This window comes from Notolepis coatsorum (genome assembly GCF_963971535.1).
Source record: "Notolepis coatsorum genome assembly, chromosome: 2".
In the NCBI taxonomy this organism is placed as follows: Eukaryota; Metazoa; Chordata; class Actinopteri; order Aulopiformes; family Paralepididae; genus Notolepis; species Notolepis coatsorum.
In genome coordinates, this window is record NC_140166.1 from 228,555,432 (window position 1) to 228,575,383 (window position 19,952).

General features: G+C 43.3%; 1 protein-coding gene across 1 annotated transcript; it reads right to left on the reverse strand.

Annotated features, from left to right (window-relative positions):
• Positions 1–971: 971 nt before the first annotated feature.
• On the reverse strand, positions 972–18,054 carry LOC311222938 (iron-sulfur cluster transfer protein NUBPL-like). The gene is made up of 11 exons (XM_084307609.1): positions 17,909–18,054; positions 16,034–16,184; positions 12,684–12,718; positions 11,583–11,673; positions 11,367–11,406; positions 8,879–8,969; positions 8,222–8,315; positions 7,545–7,630; positions 2,913–3,033; positions 2,730–2,812; positions 972–2,012 (listed from the first exon to the last, which is right to left on the reverse strand). The coding sequence occupies exons 1-11, from the start codon at positions 18,047–18,049 to the stop codon at positions 1,950–1,952; spliced, it is 996 nt and encodes a 331-aa protein (XP_084163735.1). The 5' UTR covers positions 18,050–18,054; the 3' UTR covers positions 972–1,949.
• Positions 18,055–19,952: the final 1,898 nt, after the last annotated feature.

Genomic DNA, 19,952 nt, shown 5'->3' on the forward strand with positions numbered 1-19,952 from the left:
ACAAACGGATGTAATGCATACAAACACCTGTACATCGCTCGTCATGACCGTATTGTGGACATTGTTGTGTCTGATGCGGTACGGAACATATCACCATCTAGTGCAGCAATGTACAAACATGCCAGAGTGAAGCCAGAGTGGTTTGGCCTTACCAACGATGTCTTTGCTAACATACCAAATACACCGGACGTTGTTTTTGTTGACACCAGCCACAGGGAAGTGCTGGTCATAGAAGTAGGCTGTACCTTTGATCTGTACATGGACCAGGCCTTCCGGGACGCCTGTATTCTTAACCCAAACGGTGCATGCTTCCGCGTTCCCGTTTTGCGCTCTGATTGGCCACTGATGTTTCTGGTCGCACCAATCGTGTGATGGCAAGTTCTTTCCCCGGTTAAGCTTAGGCACTCTTTCGAAGTTGGTTAAGGTTAGAGTTTGTCTTAGAGCAGGGCGATAGAATGGTTGGGGTTAGGGTTTGCTGCTGGTCGAGGCGGAAATGGGCGCGTCACGCGATTGGGCGCACATGTCACATGACCAGAAACGTCAGAGCTTAAAGAGCCCATGGGGACATTAACGTGTTTGCAGGCTTTACAAATAAATGTGATTTTAATTTGATTTAACAATGAAATGGTGAACTGAACAGGGTAAGAGATTCTACTTCCTCTCATTTCTCCTCCACACTCCTGTCTTCATTCCTTGTGTTTGTGTGTTTTTCTTTCTTTCTTTCTTTCTTTCTTTCTGTGAAGCACTTTGTAACACCATTTTAAAAAGAAGTGAAATACAAATAAAAGTCTAATACTTCCTTCTCTAATAAAAGATGAAATTATGCCAATAACAAAATAAAATAAACCAATAAAAAATAATAATAAAGAAGATAAAAAATAAAAAAAAAACAAAAAAAGGAAAGACAAGAGTCAAGACAAACATTATTTTATTCAAGTTCTCGTCTTGCGTCGGGTAATATTAACATTTCATTCACACGCTGTACAAATCTATAAAAATACATCTCATTTGAATTCTGAGCTGAAGACGTAGACATGAAGAGATGGAAATGAAAGTACTGGAACAGAGGACAACGCAGCACTTTCTCCAGTGACTGAACAACAGGGATGAACTGACTACGTCCCCCACTGCCGGTGTGATGAATACCGGCTCGGAGTCGTCACTCTGACAACATGGACAACATGTTTTGGACCAAGACTGATCAGAGACGTTAAAAGGAACACGCCAACCTTTTGGGAAATTAGCTTAACGTCTTCTCCAGAGAGAGACGAGAAGATAGATACCAGTTTCCTCTCTGTGCGTTCAGTAGAAAGCTATCTGGCTGCACGTTAGCCTAGCTTAGCACAATGAATGGAAGCGGACAGTGCCGGTTAGCCTTCGGGAGAGGTGTTAGTTGGACAATGCCTAGGCTTCAGAGTGTCCTTATAAACCCACGAGGGTCGGGCACTTTGTGTGCATGACACGTAAATAAAAGAATCAATCAATCAATCAAATCTAGCTTGGACAGCAGTTTATGTCCGGTCATTGATATGATCAAACGCTGCAACCGGAAGCAGCCGTGGGTCCGTTCAGAACGTCCATGCTGTCAAGTAGAAAGCGTGGACAGTGAAAGATAATCGCCCCTTGATTGATTACCAAGAAATCCTCGTCAAACGGCCTTCAGCACCGCTGTCAGTGACTCCCTGTTACATTCTGACTGTGACAGAACTACGTGTTGTAACTGTTACTTTGTTTACATTGTAGTACACTGCTGTTTACTTGCAGTATGTACTGTCAGCTGGAACATACTGGAACTTGGTCGTGTGTGAACGACTAGATCACTTGAAAGCTGTGTGTGTGTGTGTGTGTGTGTGTGTGTGTGTGCGTGTGTGTAGCCTGGTATGGGCGGGACTTCGTGTTTATTTCATGTTCTGATGACACATGATGAGACTTCCTGTTAAAGCTGTTACTCAAGAGCTGACTTCCTGTAGTCTTTGAGCAACAGCAGACGCCACCTTCCTGTACGCCTCGGCCTGGAAAGAACACACACACACACACACACACACACACACACACACACACACACACACACACACACACACACACACACACACACACACACACACACACACACACACACACACACACACACACACACACACACACACACACACACACACACACACACACACACACACACACACACACACACACACACACACACACACACACACACACACACACACACACACACACACAATGCATCACTGTGCCTCACTGCATCACTGAGCACAGAGTGACAGTTACCATCTTCCTGGACTGTTACTTTTGAAACAGCACTGTGCAATATTACACCTACTGTAGACCTCAGTATATATTTACTGTATATTTTATTCCATTTTTATTCTATTTTATTCTACTCTTATCTTAGGCAATTTGATTTGTTTTGTTATTCTTATTCGTGACCTGTTCTGTCTAAATGTTTAATGTTGAGCGATTTGCAGTGTCAAATTTCCCTCGGGATAATAAAAGTATTTCTATTTTATTCTATTCTATTCATAGTAAAATTGCTGTAGTTAATGTTAATTTTCAGCAGAGTCTACAGTCAGAGTAAATACCCCCAAGACCATAGAGGTATATAATGATATAATAAAACAGATCAGAATAGAACTTAATAGAACAGAACAGAACCGAATAGAATAGAACAAGGGGGTTAATAAAGGAACACTTGACAGTAGTTGTGTACCAACCTCAGGGCTGTCAGGACAGGACACGACTACAGGCTGCCCTCTGTCTGACGTCTCTCTGATGTTCAGGTGGAGAGGAATGTCTCCTGGGGGCGGAGACAGTGAGGGAGAATATCAGCCAGTTGATTGGTTAAGTTCTTACCTAAGCACTGAACTGCCAGGGTGCTGATTGGTTAGGTCCTTTACCTAAGAACTGAACCCCCAGGGTATCAGCTAGCTGTCTCGCTCCGTCAGAACCAAAGATGTGTGTCTGGTGGTCACATTTGGGACACTGGAACACACTCATGTTCTGAATCAGACCTAGAATCTAGACGACAACACAGTATATAATGTGTTAAACACTATTACACAAACAAACATTCTCTCTGATATGATGTTAAACACTATTACACAAACAAACATTATCTCTGATATGATGTTAAACACTATTACACAAACAAACATTCTCTCTGATATGATATGTTAAACACTATTACACAAACAAACATTCTCTCTGATATGATGTTAAACACTATTACACAAACAAACATTATCTCCGATATGATGTTAAACACATTACACAAACAAACATTCTCTCTGATATGATGTTAAACACTATTACACAAACAAACATTCTCTCTGATATGATGTTAAACACTATTACACAAACAAACATTCTCTCTGATATGATGTTAAACACTATTACACAAACAAACATCCTCTGATATTATGTTAAACACTATTACACAAACAAACAAACATCCTCTCTGATATGATGTTAAACACTATTACACAAACAAACATTCTCTCTGATATGTTAAACACTATTACACAAACAAACATTCTCTCTGATATGATGTTAAACACTATTACACAAACAAACAAACATTCTCTCTGATATGATGTTAAACACTATTACACAAACAAACAAACATCCTCTCTGATATGATGTTAAACACTATTACACAAACAAACATCCTCTCTGATATGATGTTAAACACTATTACACAAACAAACAAACATCCTCTCTGATATGATGTTAAACACTATTACACAAACAAACATCCTCTCTGATATGATGTTAAACACTATTACACAAACAAACATCCTCTCTGATATGATGTTAAACACTATTACACAAACAAACATCCTCTCTGATATGATGTTAAACACTATTACACAAACAAACATTATTTCTGATATGATGTTAAACACATTACACAAACAAACATTATCTCTGATATATGTTAAACACTATTACACAAACAAACAAACATTATCTCTGATATGATGTTAAACACTATTACACAAACAAACATTATCTCTGATATGATGTTAAACACTATTACACAAACAAACATTCTCTCTGATATGATATGTTAAACACTATTACACAAACAAACATTATCTCTGATATGTAATTAAACACATTACACAAACATTCTCTCTGATATGATGTTAAACACTATTACACAAACAAACATTCTCTCTGATATGATGTTAAACACTATTACACAAACAAACATTCTCTCTGATATGATGTTAAACACTATTACACAAACAAACATTCTCTCTGATATGATGTTAAACACTATTACACAAACAAACATCCTCTGATATTATGTTAAACACTATTACACAAACAAACAAACATCCTCTCTGATATGATGTTAAACACTATTACACAAACAAACATTCTCTCTGATATGTTAAACACTATTACACAAACAAACAAACATTCTCTCTGATATGATGTTAAACACTATTACACAAACAAACAAACATTCTCTCTGATATGATGTTAAACACTATTACAGAAACAAACAAACATCCTCTCTGATATGATGGTAAACACTATTACACAAACAAACATCCTCTCTGATATGATGTTAAACACTATTACACAAACAAACATCCTCTCTGATATGATGTTAAACACTATTACACAAACAAACATTCTCTCTGATATGATGTTAAACACTATTACACAAACAAACATCCTCTCTGATATGATGTTAAACACTATTACACAAACAAACATCCTCTCTGATATGATGTTAAACACTATTACACAAACAAACATCCTCTCTGATATGATGTTAAACACTATTACACAAACAAACATTCTCTCTGATATGATGTTAAACACTATTACACAAACAAACATCCTCTCTGATATGATGTTAAACACTATTACACAAACAAACATCCTCTCTGATATGATGTTAAACACTATTACACAAACAAACATTATTTCTGATATGATGTTAAACACATTACACAAACAAACATTCTCTCTGATATATGTTAAACACTATTACACAAACAAACAAACATTATCTCTGATATGATGTTAAACACTATTACACAAACAAACATTCTCTCTGATATGATGTTAAACACTATTACACAAACAAACATTCTCTCTGATATGATGTTAAACACATTACACAAACATTCTCTCTGATATGATGTTAAACACTATTACACAAACAAACATCCTCTCTGATATGATGTTAAACACATTACACAAACAAACATCCTCTCTGATATGATGTTAAACACATTACACATGCAAACATCCTCTCCGATATGTTCTAACATTAGGGCTGGGAGGAAACATTGGGAAAATTGATATTGACTCGACTGTAATCAATTCCCAAGATGGATCTCTTAATCGATGGCTCCCACACGGCTCCCATCCTGCAGATGTTTCCACTTTTGCTGCTACCGACTTCTAGCCTTCATCTTATTTTCATACCAGCGCTCTCAGTATTCCAGTATTCTCATGCTTTTTTGTTCTTGGTTCTATTTTATAAACATTTAAAAAAAAATTATAATAATATTATGTACTTTAGATACTATTGCTACTATGTATGTATGTATATGTGTTTCATTACATGTATATATATATATACTAGGGCTGTCCCCGACTAAGGATTTGGATGGTCGACTATGATTGGCCAAAATTTGCCATTAGTCGACTATTGGTAGACAAAGAAATAATAATAATAAGTATAATATTTTTAAATTTTTAAATAAAAATAAAAAATAATGTATCATTCCATTTGGGCTGTGGGGGGTGCTTAATGTCTGAAGGAGTCGACTGAAGGCTTCTTGTCCTCTGCAAAAGCATGCAATTGGTCCACTGATGGATACATCTTGATATTTGTCTAGTCTAGTGTGTTCATTAGACGGGTGAAATCCTCTTTCAGTGCCTCTGTGCCTGTTTTAGTAGGCAGTTAGCCTCTGGTATGCGTGCCATTAGCGTTAGCCACGCTTCTAGGCCTCTTTTCTTTTGGAAAGAATGATACAAATATATATATATATATTATAATATATATATTTTTTTGTATTCGACTAAGAGGTTGGCTAGTCGACTACGGCTCCTTTCGACCGATTAGTCGACTAATCGACTAATAGGGGTCAGCCCTAATATATACATACCAATTATTCACCTGTTCTATTCTCCATCCATCTATCATCCACAGCAACACTATATTATCACTGACGTCCTGTTGGGGGATCCCCCCTTTGAACAGCCCATCTGAGGTTTCTCTCCTCCACACTGCTAGGTGGAGTCACTCCTCATCTTCATTGGGGAAAGTCTGGGGGCAGGGATGTTCGATATTGGGTTTTTTACCGATACCGATATACCGATATTGTCCAACTCTTAATTTCCGATACCGATATCAACCGATACCGATATATGCAGGACCCCCCCCCCCCCCCCAATTTTTCAGGTAATTAACATTACATATCTCTTGTTGTGGAATTAACACAACATTATGCATATTTTTGACAATAAATAAAATCAGAATGTGTTCTTACTTGCTTGCCTGGGTAAATAAAGGTTAAATAAATGTAAAAAAAAAAAAAATTATAATATATATATATATATTTCTGAAAACCGATACCGATAATTTCCGATATCACATTTGAATGCCAATATCGAACATACCTATCTGGGACTGGGAGTGTTGCATATTTGGATTTGTATGGTGGTTTTTGTTCTGGATCTATTGTGATGTTTCTTCTTGACTTGTAAAAAGCCCACGGGGGCAATTCCATGTGATTTTGGGCTATACAAATACATTTGATGCGATTTGATTACCGCTACTCTGGAAACTCAGTTGACCAACTACATCGGACTGGAAAACCTTACAAAAACACCCTTAAACTTACTGCTCTCACATCGCTCACTGCTTTTAAACAAAATCTGCAACAGATCATAACCGACTGTTGTACCTGCTGCCTTCCAATCACACGCAGAGCCCTCAGACACTTCTCTCCACCCCCTAAGCCCCCTCACCTCCCTCCTTCTACCCCTTTCTTCTCTCTCTCTCTCCCTCTGGTTCTCACTCTCCCTTTCTCTTTCTCCCTCTCTCTCTCTTTCCTTCTCTCTCCCTTATTTATTTTTTTTGATCCACTTTTTCTATTTTTCTCCCATCCCAATTCCAGTGTGCCAATTCTCCCCTCCCCTGTCTTGAACGTGGCTCGCATATGCCCCCCACTGGCCGGTTGTAGGGAGGATAGAAGCATTGCATCACATGTCCCCTCCGATACACGAGGAGGCAGCCTGTCACATCTTTTCACCTGCCAGCGCGGACTCTCGTTGGCGAGGTGTAACGTGTGGGAGGCTCACACTGCCCCCGCCATTTCCTGTCTCTGCTGTGCAGGCGTCCCCCAACCGACCTGTAGGAGTCGCTGTTCACAACGACCAGACTACCACCCATCGACTCCCCTCCCGCTGACTCTGCCAATTGAGTTAGTATGACGGCCGGCCCAAGCTAAAAGGGGAAAACGCAGACAGCCGGAGTCGAACCCGGTGTCTCTCACCGGAACGTGGACCTTCCGGAACATCTCCGCTCCTCTGCGGGCGTCGAGCAGCGCTACGTCCTGCGGAGTGGAGACGATGACCGCTCCTGGGACACAAGTCACACACATTCATATCTCAAGGTATATATATATATTGTTGTGGAATATTTAAATGAGCCATGAGACAGTACGCTGTAGGCATTTCAGATCGAGTCAGTTTGTACTCTGCTTCCACAGAGATAATTTTATCATCAGAGAGACACACGAGCGTCTGACCAGAAAGTGACAAAGAGCTCTGGTCAGAACTTAGATTAAATATACATAATCGAAATGACGTACATGAGATATGACCAGATATGACAGAAAAGGTCAACAAAATATGCCGTAGTGAGAGAATGAATAACAAGATTGGCCCTATAGCCTTGTTATGACTGACACACTAGAACTGGAGAGGTCATATCTCCTCAGCCTTGGTCGTTGTTAACAGACACTGTCAGACTGTCGTCCTATTGTCTGAGCTGTAGCTACTAGTTTACTAGTTGATCATATTAAACTAGTCAAGGCTATCAGAGATACAATATGTATTTCAACACAGATCTATAATGACATGATAATATTTCTATCACAATATATATATATATATATATATATATATATATACAGTACATCTATAAATAAATATATATATTTTAGGGTACCAGCTATGGGGATGTTCTGGGTGATTGACAGCTGGACGTCTCCAGTCCCAGGAGGCATGTCAATCACCAAGTAGTCCAGCGATCCCCAGTCCACCTACACACACACACACACACGATATCATATCATATGGTATAATATAATATAATTTATTACATGGCGTTTTAACATTCGCCAAAATGCTTGATTGTGATTGGTCAATAGCGCTCGGTTGCCCCTGACAGCGGTCAGTTATTTCTCGATAACGGACCGCTGCTATGGGCAACGCGCAATAATGACCGCTGATACGGGTAACACAGCGCTATTGACCAATCACAATCAAGCACTTTGGTCGCAGACAGTCACGAAAGCTAAGCTCAGCATGTGCACAGCTGCACTCATCAGGTAATCAGACCACAGAACAACTGCGTCTGCATTTGATCGCGTCTTGTCGATGGTGTAAAATGAATTAGGTATATTGTTAGTAAGTTAGCCATGTAATAAGCGGGATAATGTATAGCTATACTCGTTATTGTGGCAAAATAATTGACCTTCACTGCGTTTAGAACACCTCGGCGCGGCGCCTCTGTGTTCTAAACTCCGTGTCGGTCAATTATTTTGGAACGTAGCTATACATTATCCCTTACATAATATACAACCATGTGGATATGTTTCCTTACATGTCTGAGTAGCCTCTCTATGGCCGACATCACCATCAGTCCTCTCCATACGATAGGAGCCGCTTCCTCCACCAAGAAGCCCATAGACATACTGAGAGAGAGAGAGAGAGAGAGAGAGAGGGGGGGGGGGGGGGGAGAGAGAGAGGGGGGGGGAGATAGAGAGAGAGAGGGGGGGGGGGGGAGAGAGGGAGACAGAGAGACAGACAGAGAGGGCTGAAATAATATAATTTGTCATACAAACTTTTTCTCTCTTTTTTTTTTATCTACTTTTTTCTCCCCATTTTCTATTTTTCTCCCATCCCAATTTCATATTATCCAATTCTACCCTCCCCTGTCTCGAACGTTGCTAGACCATGCCTCCCACTGGCCGGCTGCAATGTGGACGAAGGAAGCCTTGCATCGCGTGTCCCCTCCGGTACACGAGGAGGCAGCCGTCGCATCTTTTCACCTGCACAGCGCGATCTCTCAGTGGCGAGGAGTAACGCGTGGGAGGCTCACGCTGCCCCCGATAGTTCCTGATTCTGCTGTACAGGCGCACCAACCGACCTGTAGGAGTCGCTGTCCACAACTTCCAATCCCCACCCACCGGCTTTCCCACCCCCTAATACTGCCAATTGTGTTAGTATGAACGACCAGCCAAGCCTTGCCCACTGCGCCACTTAGCCGCCCAAACTTTTTCTTTCTTGAGAATTAAAGGGTAAGTTCAGAATATCTGGACCCCTGGCCCACCTTCAGGTTTTCAGGGTTTATTCCAGGGCGCTCAGTAGAAATCTATCTACATTACATTTACATTTAGTCATTTAGCTGACGCTTTTATCCAAAGCGACTTACAAGTTCTGTACGACAAGCCATCAGGAAGGGCACAACTCTATCAGCTGAGCAACAATGTTCATCAAAGTGTTGAGTGCTACAGTGTAGGTTAGTTTATTAGGACAAGTGCATGACAGTACGGTTAGTTAGGGTTAGATTTTTTTTTTTTTTTTTTTTTTAATTCAGATAATGGTTGAAGAAGTGCGTCTTTAGTCGACGGCGAAAGATTGGACGTGATTCGGCTGTCCTAACTGGGGTGGGTAGTTCATTCCACCATTGTGGGGCAAGGACTGAGAATAGGCGACTTCTCTTTGATGACCCTCCCGGAGCTTGGATAGGAGTAGGTCTGAGGCGGCCAGAAGATGCAGAGCGTAGGGGTCTTGAGGGTGTGTAGTTAGAGACCATTGACCGGAGGTAGGCGGGAGCGGTTCCCTTTGCCGCACGGTATGCTAGGTCGAGGGCCTTGAAGCGGATTCGTGCAGCAATGGGGAGCCAGTGCAGGTCCCTAAGAAGTGGGGTGACATGGGCCGACTTCGGTAGGTTTGAGATCAGGCGGGCCGCTGCGTTCTGAATGAGTTGAAGAGGCTTAGTGGCAGTGGCCGGGAGGCCAGCGAGCAGTGCATTGCAGTAGTCGAGGCGGGAGATGACTGTTGATTGGACGAGGAGTTGGGTGGCTTCTTTTGTCAGGAAGGGGCGTATCCTTCTGACGTTGCTCAGGAGGAATCGGCAGGTTCTGGTCGTCGCTGCGATGTGAGCAGAGAAGTTCAACTGGTCGTCGAGGACAACACCAAGGTTCTTGGCGGTCGGGGACGCAGTCACAGCTGCATTCTCGACTGTGATTGAAAGGTCGGTTAGGGGGGAGGATTTGGCCGGCAGGTGGAGCAATTCTGTTTTGCTTAGGTTCAGTTTGAGGTGGTTGGACGTCATCCAGGCTGAGATGTCGGACAGACAGGCCGAGATCCGCACAGAGACGTGGATATCTGAGGGAGGGAAGGAGAGGAAGAGTTGAGTATCGTCGGCATAACAATGGTAGGAGAAGCCATGAGACGTGATAATGTTACCCAGTGATTTAGTGTAGAGGGAGAAGAGAAGGGGTCCTAAAACCGAGCCCTGGGGGACACCAGAATGAATGAATGGAAATGGACATGACCGGTTAGCCTAGGCATTGTCCAACTAACACCCCTCCCGAAGGCTAACCGTCATGTCCGCTTCCATTCATTGTGCTAAGCTAGGCTAACGTGCAGCCAGATGGCTTTCTACTGAACGCACAGAGAGGAAACTGGTATCTATCTTCTTGTCTCTCTCTGGAGAAGACGGTGGGCTAATTTACCAAAATGTTGGCGTGTTCCTTTAACACCTAGTGGCTGAGTATTGCAACACTATAGCAGCTTTGAAGACAACATGTTCCTCCATTTGACCCCTTATCTCTGCACCAGTTCTGATCCATTTATCACTATGTGACAAAAAAAAGAAAATTCACCTAAATAAAATGTCCAATACAATTCGATTTTGAACCATGCTTTCCAATGCAAGGGTCCTTTAGGATGTCGTTGTCTCCCCCCCTCCCCACCAAAGTTCTGGTGCATTCAGGAATACATCAAATTGCTGTACATTGCTGGCGTTTCAGTGGATCTTTAACGTCCCTCTGGATGACAGAAGACATGCAGGAGTGACTCACCATGGAATCCCATAGTTCTGAAGTGGAATCATCAGGTTGTCTGGAAGAGAGACAACAAGGCATGACTTCAAATCCACATCAGGACATGTGAGTTCTGTAAGTCCTGTGAGTTGTGTGAGTTGTGTGAGTTCTGTAAGTTCTGTGAGTTCTGTAAGTTCTGTAAGTTCTGTGAGGTCTGAGTTCTGTAAGTTCTGTGAGCTCTGAAACATGACATACTGTCTGTGAGTTCAGGGTTTCCCTTCAGGTTCATCAGCTTGGGGACCGACGGGCCGTAAACATCAGCATCCAACAGACCTACTGATTTAGACTTGAGAGAGAGGGGGGGGGGGGGAGAGAGAGATGGGGGAGGGAGAGAGAGAGGGGGGGAGAGAGAGAGAAAAATAGACAGACAGGGGAGAGAGAGAGAGAGAAAGAGAGGGGAGAGAGATAGAGAGAGAGAGCGAGAGAGAGGGGGGAAGCCGGACATAGACAGAGAAAAGAGACGGAGAAAGAGCGAGATAGAGACAGATATATAGAAAGAGAGACAGAGAGAGAGTGACAGATAGCGAGATATATAAAAAGAGAGAGAGAAAGAGAGACAGAGGGAGAGAGACACAGAGAGAGAATATATGGTCATATAGTATAGCTGTGTTCCTCAGTAGTAATATCTGGTCTAACAGACGATCTCTCAGGTGTTTGGACATGAGGGGATGTCACTAGAAGGAGGATGGTTCTAATGGTAGCTCTGGTTCTAATGATAACAGTTCTGGTTCTAATGATAGTAGTTCTGGTTCTAATGATAGTAGCTCTGGTTCTAATGATAACAGTTCTGGTTCTAATGATAGTAGTTCTGGTTCTAATGATAGTTCTGGTTCTAATGATAGTAGTTCTGGTTCTAATGATAGTAGTTCTGGTTCTAATGATAGTAGTTCTGGTTCTAATGATAGTAGTTCTGGTTCTAATGATAGTAGTTCTGGTTCTAATGATAGTAGTTCTGGTTCTAATGGTAGTAGTTCTGGTTCTAATGATAGTAGTTCTGGTTCTAATGATAGTTCTGGTTCTAATGGTAGTAGTTCTGGTTCTAATGATAGTAGTTCTGGTTCTAATGATAGTTCTGGTTCTAATGATAGTAGTTCTGGTTCTAATGATAGTAGTTCTGGTTCTAATGATAGTAGTTCTGGTTCTAATGATAGTAGTTCTGGTTCTTCTGGTTCTAATGATAGTTCTGGTTCTAATGATAGTAGTTCTGGTTCTAATGATAGTAGTTCTGGTTCTAATGATAGCTCTGGTTCTAATGGTAGTAGTTCTGGTTCTAATGATAGCAGTTCTGGTTCTTACCGGATCATTGGCTGTGAGTCCAAGAGCCAGATTCACTGTGGACAAAACCAAGACAATGAATGAGACAGAGGAATATGTTTTAATGAGACAGAGGAATGAGTTGAATGAGACAGAAGACATTTATTTAAGGCGATCAATGTAGGACGTTTTAAAATACAGAGTCTGGTATTGATGATATATGCAGACAGAAACAGCTCACTGTAGTGTTAACCCTTTCACTACCACTCTACAGAAGGTTAACCTGTGGTGACCTGTGGTAGTGAAAGGGTTAACCCATTGGTAGTGTGGTAGTGAAATGTTAACCTTCTGTAGTGTGGTAGTGAAAGGGTTAACCATCTGTAGTGTGGTAGTGAAAGGTTAACCTTCTGTAGTGTGGTAGTTAAAGGGTTAACCTTCTGTAGTGTGGTAGTGAAAGGGTTAACCATCTGTAGTGTGGTAGTGAAAGGTTAACCTTCTGTAGTGTGGTAGTGAAAGGGTTAACCTTCTGTAGTGTGGTAGTGAAAGGGTTAACCTTCTGGCATGTGGTAGTGAAAGGTTAACCTTCTGTAGTGTGGTAGTGAAAGGTTAACCTTCTGTAGGGTGGTAGTGAAAGGTTAACCTTCTGTAGTGTGGTAGTGAAATGGTTAACCATCTGTAGTGTGGTAGTGAAAGGGTTAACCTTCTGTAGTGTGGTAGTGAAAGGTTAACCTTCTGTAGGGTGGTAGTGAAAGGGTTAACCTTCTGTAGTGTGGTAGTGAAAGGTTACCTTCTGTAGTGTGGTAGTGAAAGGGTTAACCTTATGTAGTGTGGTAGTGAAAGGGTTAACCTTCTGTAGTGTGGTAGTGAAAGGTTAACCTTCTGTAGTGTGGTAGTGAAAGGGTTAACCTTCTGTAGTGTGGTAGTGAAAGGTTAACCTTCTGTAGGGTGGTAGTGAAAGGGTTAACCTTCTGTAGTGTGGTAGTGAAAGGTTAACCTTCTGTAGGGTGGTAGTGAAAGGGTTAACCTTCTGTAGGGTGGTAGTGAAAGGGTTAACCTTCTGTAGGGTGGTAGTGAAAGGTTAACCTTCTGTAGGGTGGTAGTGAAAGGGTTAACCTTCTGTAGGGTGGTAGTGAAAGGTTAACCTTCTGTAGTGTGGTAGTGAAAGGGTTAACCTTCTGTAGTGTGGTAGTGAAAGAGTTAAAGGGTTAACCTTCTGTAGTGTGGTAGTGAAAGGTTAACCTTCTGTAGGGTGGTAGTGAAAGGGTTAACCTTCTGTAGGGTGGTAGTGAAAGGTTAACCTTCTGTAGGGTGGTAGTGAAAGGGTTAACCTTCTGTAGGGTGGTAGTGAAAGGGTTAACCTTCTGTAGTGTGGTAGTGAAAGGTTAACCTTGTGTAGTGTGGTAGTGAAAGGTTAACCTTGTGTAGTGTGGTAGTGAACGGGTTAACCTTCTGTAGGGTGGTAGTGAAAGGGTTAACCTTCTGTAGGGTGGTAGTGAAAGGGTTAACCTTCTGTAGTGTGGTAGTGAAAGGTTAACCTTCTGTAGTGTGGTAGTGAAAGGTTAACCTTGTGTAGTGTGGTAGTGAAAGGGTTAACCGTCTGTAGTGTGGTAGTGAAAGGGTTAACCTTCTGTAGTGTGGTAGTGAAAGGGTTAACCTTCTGTAGTGTGGTAGTGCGCAAGGTTAACCTTCTGTAGTGTGGTAGTGAAAGGGTTAACCTTCTGTAGTGTGGTAGTGAAAGGGTTAACCTTCTGTAGTGTGGTAGTGAAAGGTTAACCTTCTGTAGTGTGGTAGTGAAAGGGTTAACCTTCTGTAGTGTGGTAGTGAAAGGGTTAACCTTCTGTAGTGTGGTAGTGAAAGGTTAACCTTCTGTAGTGTGGTAGTGAAAGGTTAACCTTCTGTAGGGTGGTAGTGAAAGGGTTAACCTTCTGTAGTGTGGTAGTGAAAGGTTACCTTCTGTAGTGTGGTAGTGAAAGGGTTAACCTTCTGTAGCGTGGTAGTGAAAGGGTTAACCTTCTGTAGTGTGGTAGTGAAAGGTTAACCTTCTGTAGTGTGGTAGTGAAAGGTTAACCTTGTGTAGTGTGGTAGTGAAAGGTTAACCTTCTGTAGTGTGGTAGTGAAAGGGTTAACCTTCTGTAGTGTGGTAGTGAAAGGGTTGACCTTCTGTAGTGTGGTAGTGAAAGGTTAACCTTCTGTAGGGTGGTAGTGAAAGGGTTAACCTTCTGTAGTGTGGTAGTGAAAGGGTTAACCTTCTGTAGTGTGGTAGTGAAAGGTTAACCTTCTGTAGGGTGGTAGTGAAAGGGTTAACCTTCTGTAGTGTGGTAGTGAAAGGGTTAACCTTCTGTAGTGTGGTAGTGAAAGGGTTAACCTTCTGTAGGGTGGTCGTGAAAGGGTTAACCTTCTGTAGTGTGGTAGTGAAAGGGTTAACCTTCTGTAGGGTGGTAGTGAAAGGGTTAACCTTCTGTAGGGTGGTAGTGAAAGGGTTAACCTTCTGTAGGGTGGTAGTGAAAGGTTAACCTTCTGTAGGGTGGTAGTGAAAGGGTTAACCTTCTGTAGGGTGGTAGTGAAAGGTTAACCGTCTGTAGTGTGGTAGTGAAAGGTTAACCTTCTGTAGGGTGGTAGTGAAAGGGTTAACCTTCTGTAGGGTGGTAGTGAAAGGGTTAACCTTCTGTAGGGTGGTAGTGAAAGGTTAACCTTATGTAGGGTGGTAGTGAAAGGGTTAACCTTCTGTAGTGTGGTAGTGAAAGGGTTAACCTTCTGTAGGGTGGTAGTGAAAGGTTAACCGTCTGTAGTGTGGTAGTGAAAGGTTAACCTTCTGTAGGGTGGTAGTGAAAGGGTTAACCTTCTGTAGGGTGGTAGTGAAAGGGTTAACCTTCTGTAGTGTGGCAGTGAAAGGGTTAACCTTCTGTAGGGTGGTAGTGAAAGGGTTAACCTTCTGTAGGGTGGTAGTGAAAGGGTTAACCATCTGTAGTGTGGTAGTGAAAGGGTTAACCTTCTGTAGGGTGGTAGTGAAAGGGTTAACCTTCTGTAGGGTGGTAGTGAAAGGGTTAGGATGTATCCTGGATGGTTGAGGACACATCAGGAACAAGCGCTCTCTCCGTGAAACACTGACCAGCTGAGTCCGCAACTATGATGCTCAAAAGTTGCCTCATCATTGTTACTTTATAACATTCAACGACTTCAGTCACGCAGATGTACCTCTTTTGAATCTAATGCTTATTAAAGACCAAACAATGTTTTCTCCTCTCCCTCTTCTTTCTCTCTCTCCTTCTCTCCCACCCTCTCTCTACATTTTGACCCTGTTGCCCACTTTGTCGCTTGTTGCCGGGAGCGCTGCCCGTCGACATTGGCCCCAAAGTTGCCTAATGCGCCTCCTCACAGTATTATTATCCTACCTGCAGTGGTGGACTTCCCGACGCCTCCTTTCCCAGAGGCCACTACGATGACCTGTTTGACCCCAGCGAGGGGCTTCTGTTTGGGCAGACCTCGTGCCATCTGCTGCTTCTGCCTCTCCTGGAGGCCTCTGCTGTCTGCTGCGCCGGAGCTCTGTGGACCGCAAGGAGACGACAAGACAACAAGTAGTTACATTACTTTACATTACTTTATTACTCCCTGGGAAGTCATTAATTACACTACTTTACATTACTTTATTACTCCCTGGGAAGTCATTAATTACACTACTTTATATTACTTTATTAGTACCCGCTACTACGGTCATTTCATGTATGGACGAGGAGACATAATAGTGATAATCTAGTGTTGATTTCAGGATGATTAGATAATCAGCCGAAAAATTACAACGTGATTACTAGATTACCCTAAAATGCATTTTTCTCGTCTTTTCCTGGAATTACTGAAAAACACCCAAACCATACTCTATTCAAAACTGTATAAAACGGAAATGTACGAATGAAAAAACAATCTGTCTCTGCAATGTTGACTAGAAGCAACTCACTGAGACCCGACAGCGTTATTAGATCCATAGATATAATATAAGATATATTTTAAGCACTTGCAAATGCCACAGTCTAAAACTATATCCATTGAATAAAGACCTGGCAATGAATGGGGTATTAGCGCCCCCTCCTGTGGCGGTCAATGTATTAATTACACTACTTTATATTACTCTTATTACTCCCTGGGAAGTCATTAATTACACTACTTTATATTACTCTTATTACTCCCTGGGAAGTCATTAATTACATTACTTTATAATTCCCTGGGAAGTCAATCATTACACTACTTTATATTACTCTTATTACTCCCTGGGAAGTCATTAATTACACTACTTTATATTACTTTATTACTCCCTGGGAAGTCATTAATTACATTGATTTATATGACTCCATGAGAAGTCATTAATTACACTGATTTATATGACTAATTATTACTTTTGTGTTAAATCTCCTACATTTTCAACCAGTGAATCGCCGGTTGCAGTAATGTACAACAGATCTGTGTGGGTTTTTAACATGAGCGTGAATTTAACATGATTCATTTCCCTAGTAATTCCTATTGTTGGTGGAGCAGGACGGTGTGGAGCTAGTAGGCTATTCAAATGGTTTCTATGATGAATACATAAATACAAGCTCAATGACAGGGGAGAGGAACACAGTAGACAACAGTAGCCTATCAAACAGCCCCCCCCCCCACCTCCAATGTACAGTTTCTTCCCCCTCAAATGTATATACTCTCTTTTTAGACTATTTTTATACTCGGATATGTCATAAATGTCTAAATGTAACAGTACTGTCTATCTGTATGTCATGTATGTCATATATGTTATGATGAATTGAAAATGGGGGACCCTGATGTAAACAAGACGAAAGTCTTTCTCTGGTCTGCATCCCCGTAACAATTGTGTGTATTGAGCTGTACTGTACTGTACCCATTCTGCAATCTGTAAATAAAGTGTTCAATCATTCAGCTGTTCTGTGAACCACCATCTATGAATGGCAAGTTAGTTAAACTGATGTGTCTGTGCAGTAGTGAGTGAGTGGCCTTAGGTGTATGGTTGCTAGATTATATTAATAATAACAGCTATCAATCTACCAGACGAAAGTCTTTCTCTGGTCTGCATCCCCTTATTAACACTTGTGTGTATTGAGCCGTACTGTATTGTACGCATTCTGCAATCTGTTAATAAAATTGTCAATCAATCAATCAAACCCCACTAGCCCCATGGACAACAGAGGACCAACATGAACCGGCCAGCTAGCTAACGTTAGCCGATGGCAGCTTCTTAGAGTATTCCTAGCAGCTCGTCTTACCTTACAGCGTATGGAATAAGCACAGCACACCGTGCCATGTTGTATCTGTCTCCCTGCTCGTGTTACGGCCGTTTTATTGACGCCGACAGCAGAACACCTAAATAAAGGTGCCAGCTTGCTGTAGGAGCAGAGCGCCGCCATGTTTAGCCCCGCACTGTGTTGTTGTTACCTTCATTATGCGCGCGCCGGTTACGCGGCTCAACAGTGACGTGAGGTGACGTGACGACAGCTCAATACAATTGTTAAGGGGATTCAGACCAGAGAAAGACTTTCGTCTTGTTTACATCAGGGTCCCCCATTTTCACGCACGGTTTTGATTGATTGATTGAAAACTTTATTAACAGATTGCAGAATGGGTACAATACAGTACAGCTCAATACACACAATTGTTAAGGGGATGCAGACCAGAGAAAGACTTTCGTCTTGTTTACATCAGGGTCCCCCATTTTCAATTCATCAGGACATATATGACATACATGACATACAGATAGTCAGTACTGCTACATCTATACATTTATGACATACCAGATTTGCAAATACAGTACTGTTTGTGATACAGAAGGAGTCAAGAAAGGGGAGTATTGTAGTGCCGAGAGATGGGAGTCGGAGACGGTAGCTCGAGTTAGAGCGAACAGCATTTATTCAGTACACAAATACAACATGCTACGGCTACGTTGCGTGCAGAAGACTCACTCGTGGTGGCAGGTAGTGCCACCTCATATAATGTCCGGGCGGAACTCTTGTTCCTAACAATAGTTCCGTGGGTGAATTATGTACCATTAACAATCACTACACAAGCCCCCCCAGAATTCAACCATGGTCAAAATCTCCACGGCGGGGAGAGACCACGACCCGGCCGCGGCGTGAGCGGACAACCCGGGGCGCGGTGCAAGCGATTGCGCCCTCCACGGCGCCCGGGGGCCTGAACCGGCCACGGTGAGTGCGGAAAGCCAGGGTCGGGGAGGTAGGGGCGGCGCAAGCGCCCGTGTCCTCCCCGACACCCGGGGGCACAGACGTCGACGAGGCCAACGGCGGCTCCGTCGTTGGCGGGTCCCGGGGTAGCGGCGGACGGCCTCGGCGGGGGGAGAGGGCCAGCTCTAAGGGCTGGGAAATGTCTACGTGGGCGGGTTCAACCTTGTGGTGGTTGTACCCCACCTCAAAGGCGAGCCTTCGCCAGTCCTCAGGGGCCTGTGGGCCAGGGTGTCCGGTGGACAGGTCACCCAGCAGCGTCGGACCCGCGTGACCAATCGCGACGTCCTCCAGGCGTAGCCTGGAATCTGCAGTCCCGAGGGCCTGGATGTCGTGGTCGGAGGCCTGTTCCGAGCCCCTGTTGACGTAGTCGAGGTCCGGCTGTACAGCTCCGATGACGACGTTGGGCTTCTCGGCGACGTGTCTTGACTCAGAAAACGTGAGGGGTTCGTGGTCGGTGAAGGCTGTAAGAAGGCCGCCGTATGTCGCCTCATCGCGGACACATGCCAACGAAGCCCGTGTCTGTGCGTTTATTAGGCGGCCATGTCTAATGTCCACGAGGAGACCGTGTGCACCCAGGAAATCTGCCCCCAGTAGTGGGAACGAAATGTCGGCCGTGATGCAGTCCCACGTGAACCGCTGGCCCCCAAAACACAGTTCCACGGTCCTTGTACCGTAGGTGCGGATAGGGGTATCGTTGGCGGTCGTCAGGCGTGGACCTCTATCATCGCCGGCGATGTCCTCTTTCGTAGCTGGCAGGACGCTCCTCTGAGCTCCGGTGTCGCAGAGGAATTTGCAACCGGAGAGTGTGTCTCTAATGAAAAGCAGCCGGTTCGACATACCTGCGCTCACCGCTGCTACTGGGCGCAGGTGTCTGCGTTTATGCGTTATGCCGAAAGTGCAAGGGGAACGGCATCTTGTCGCCCTCGCGCCGAAACGTGCGTGGTAATAACACCGGCCTGCGGCAGCGCCGCTCCTGATCTTCCTCGCCCCTCCCCCCTGCGGCGTGTAACCGCATGTCGAGGCTATTAGCCCTGGGGCAAAGTGTCGAGTGGCCAGGTAGAAGCGATCTGCC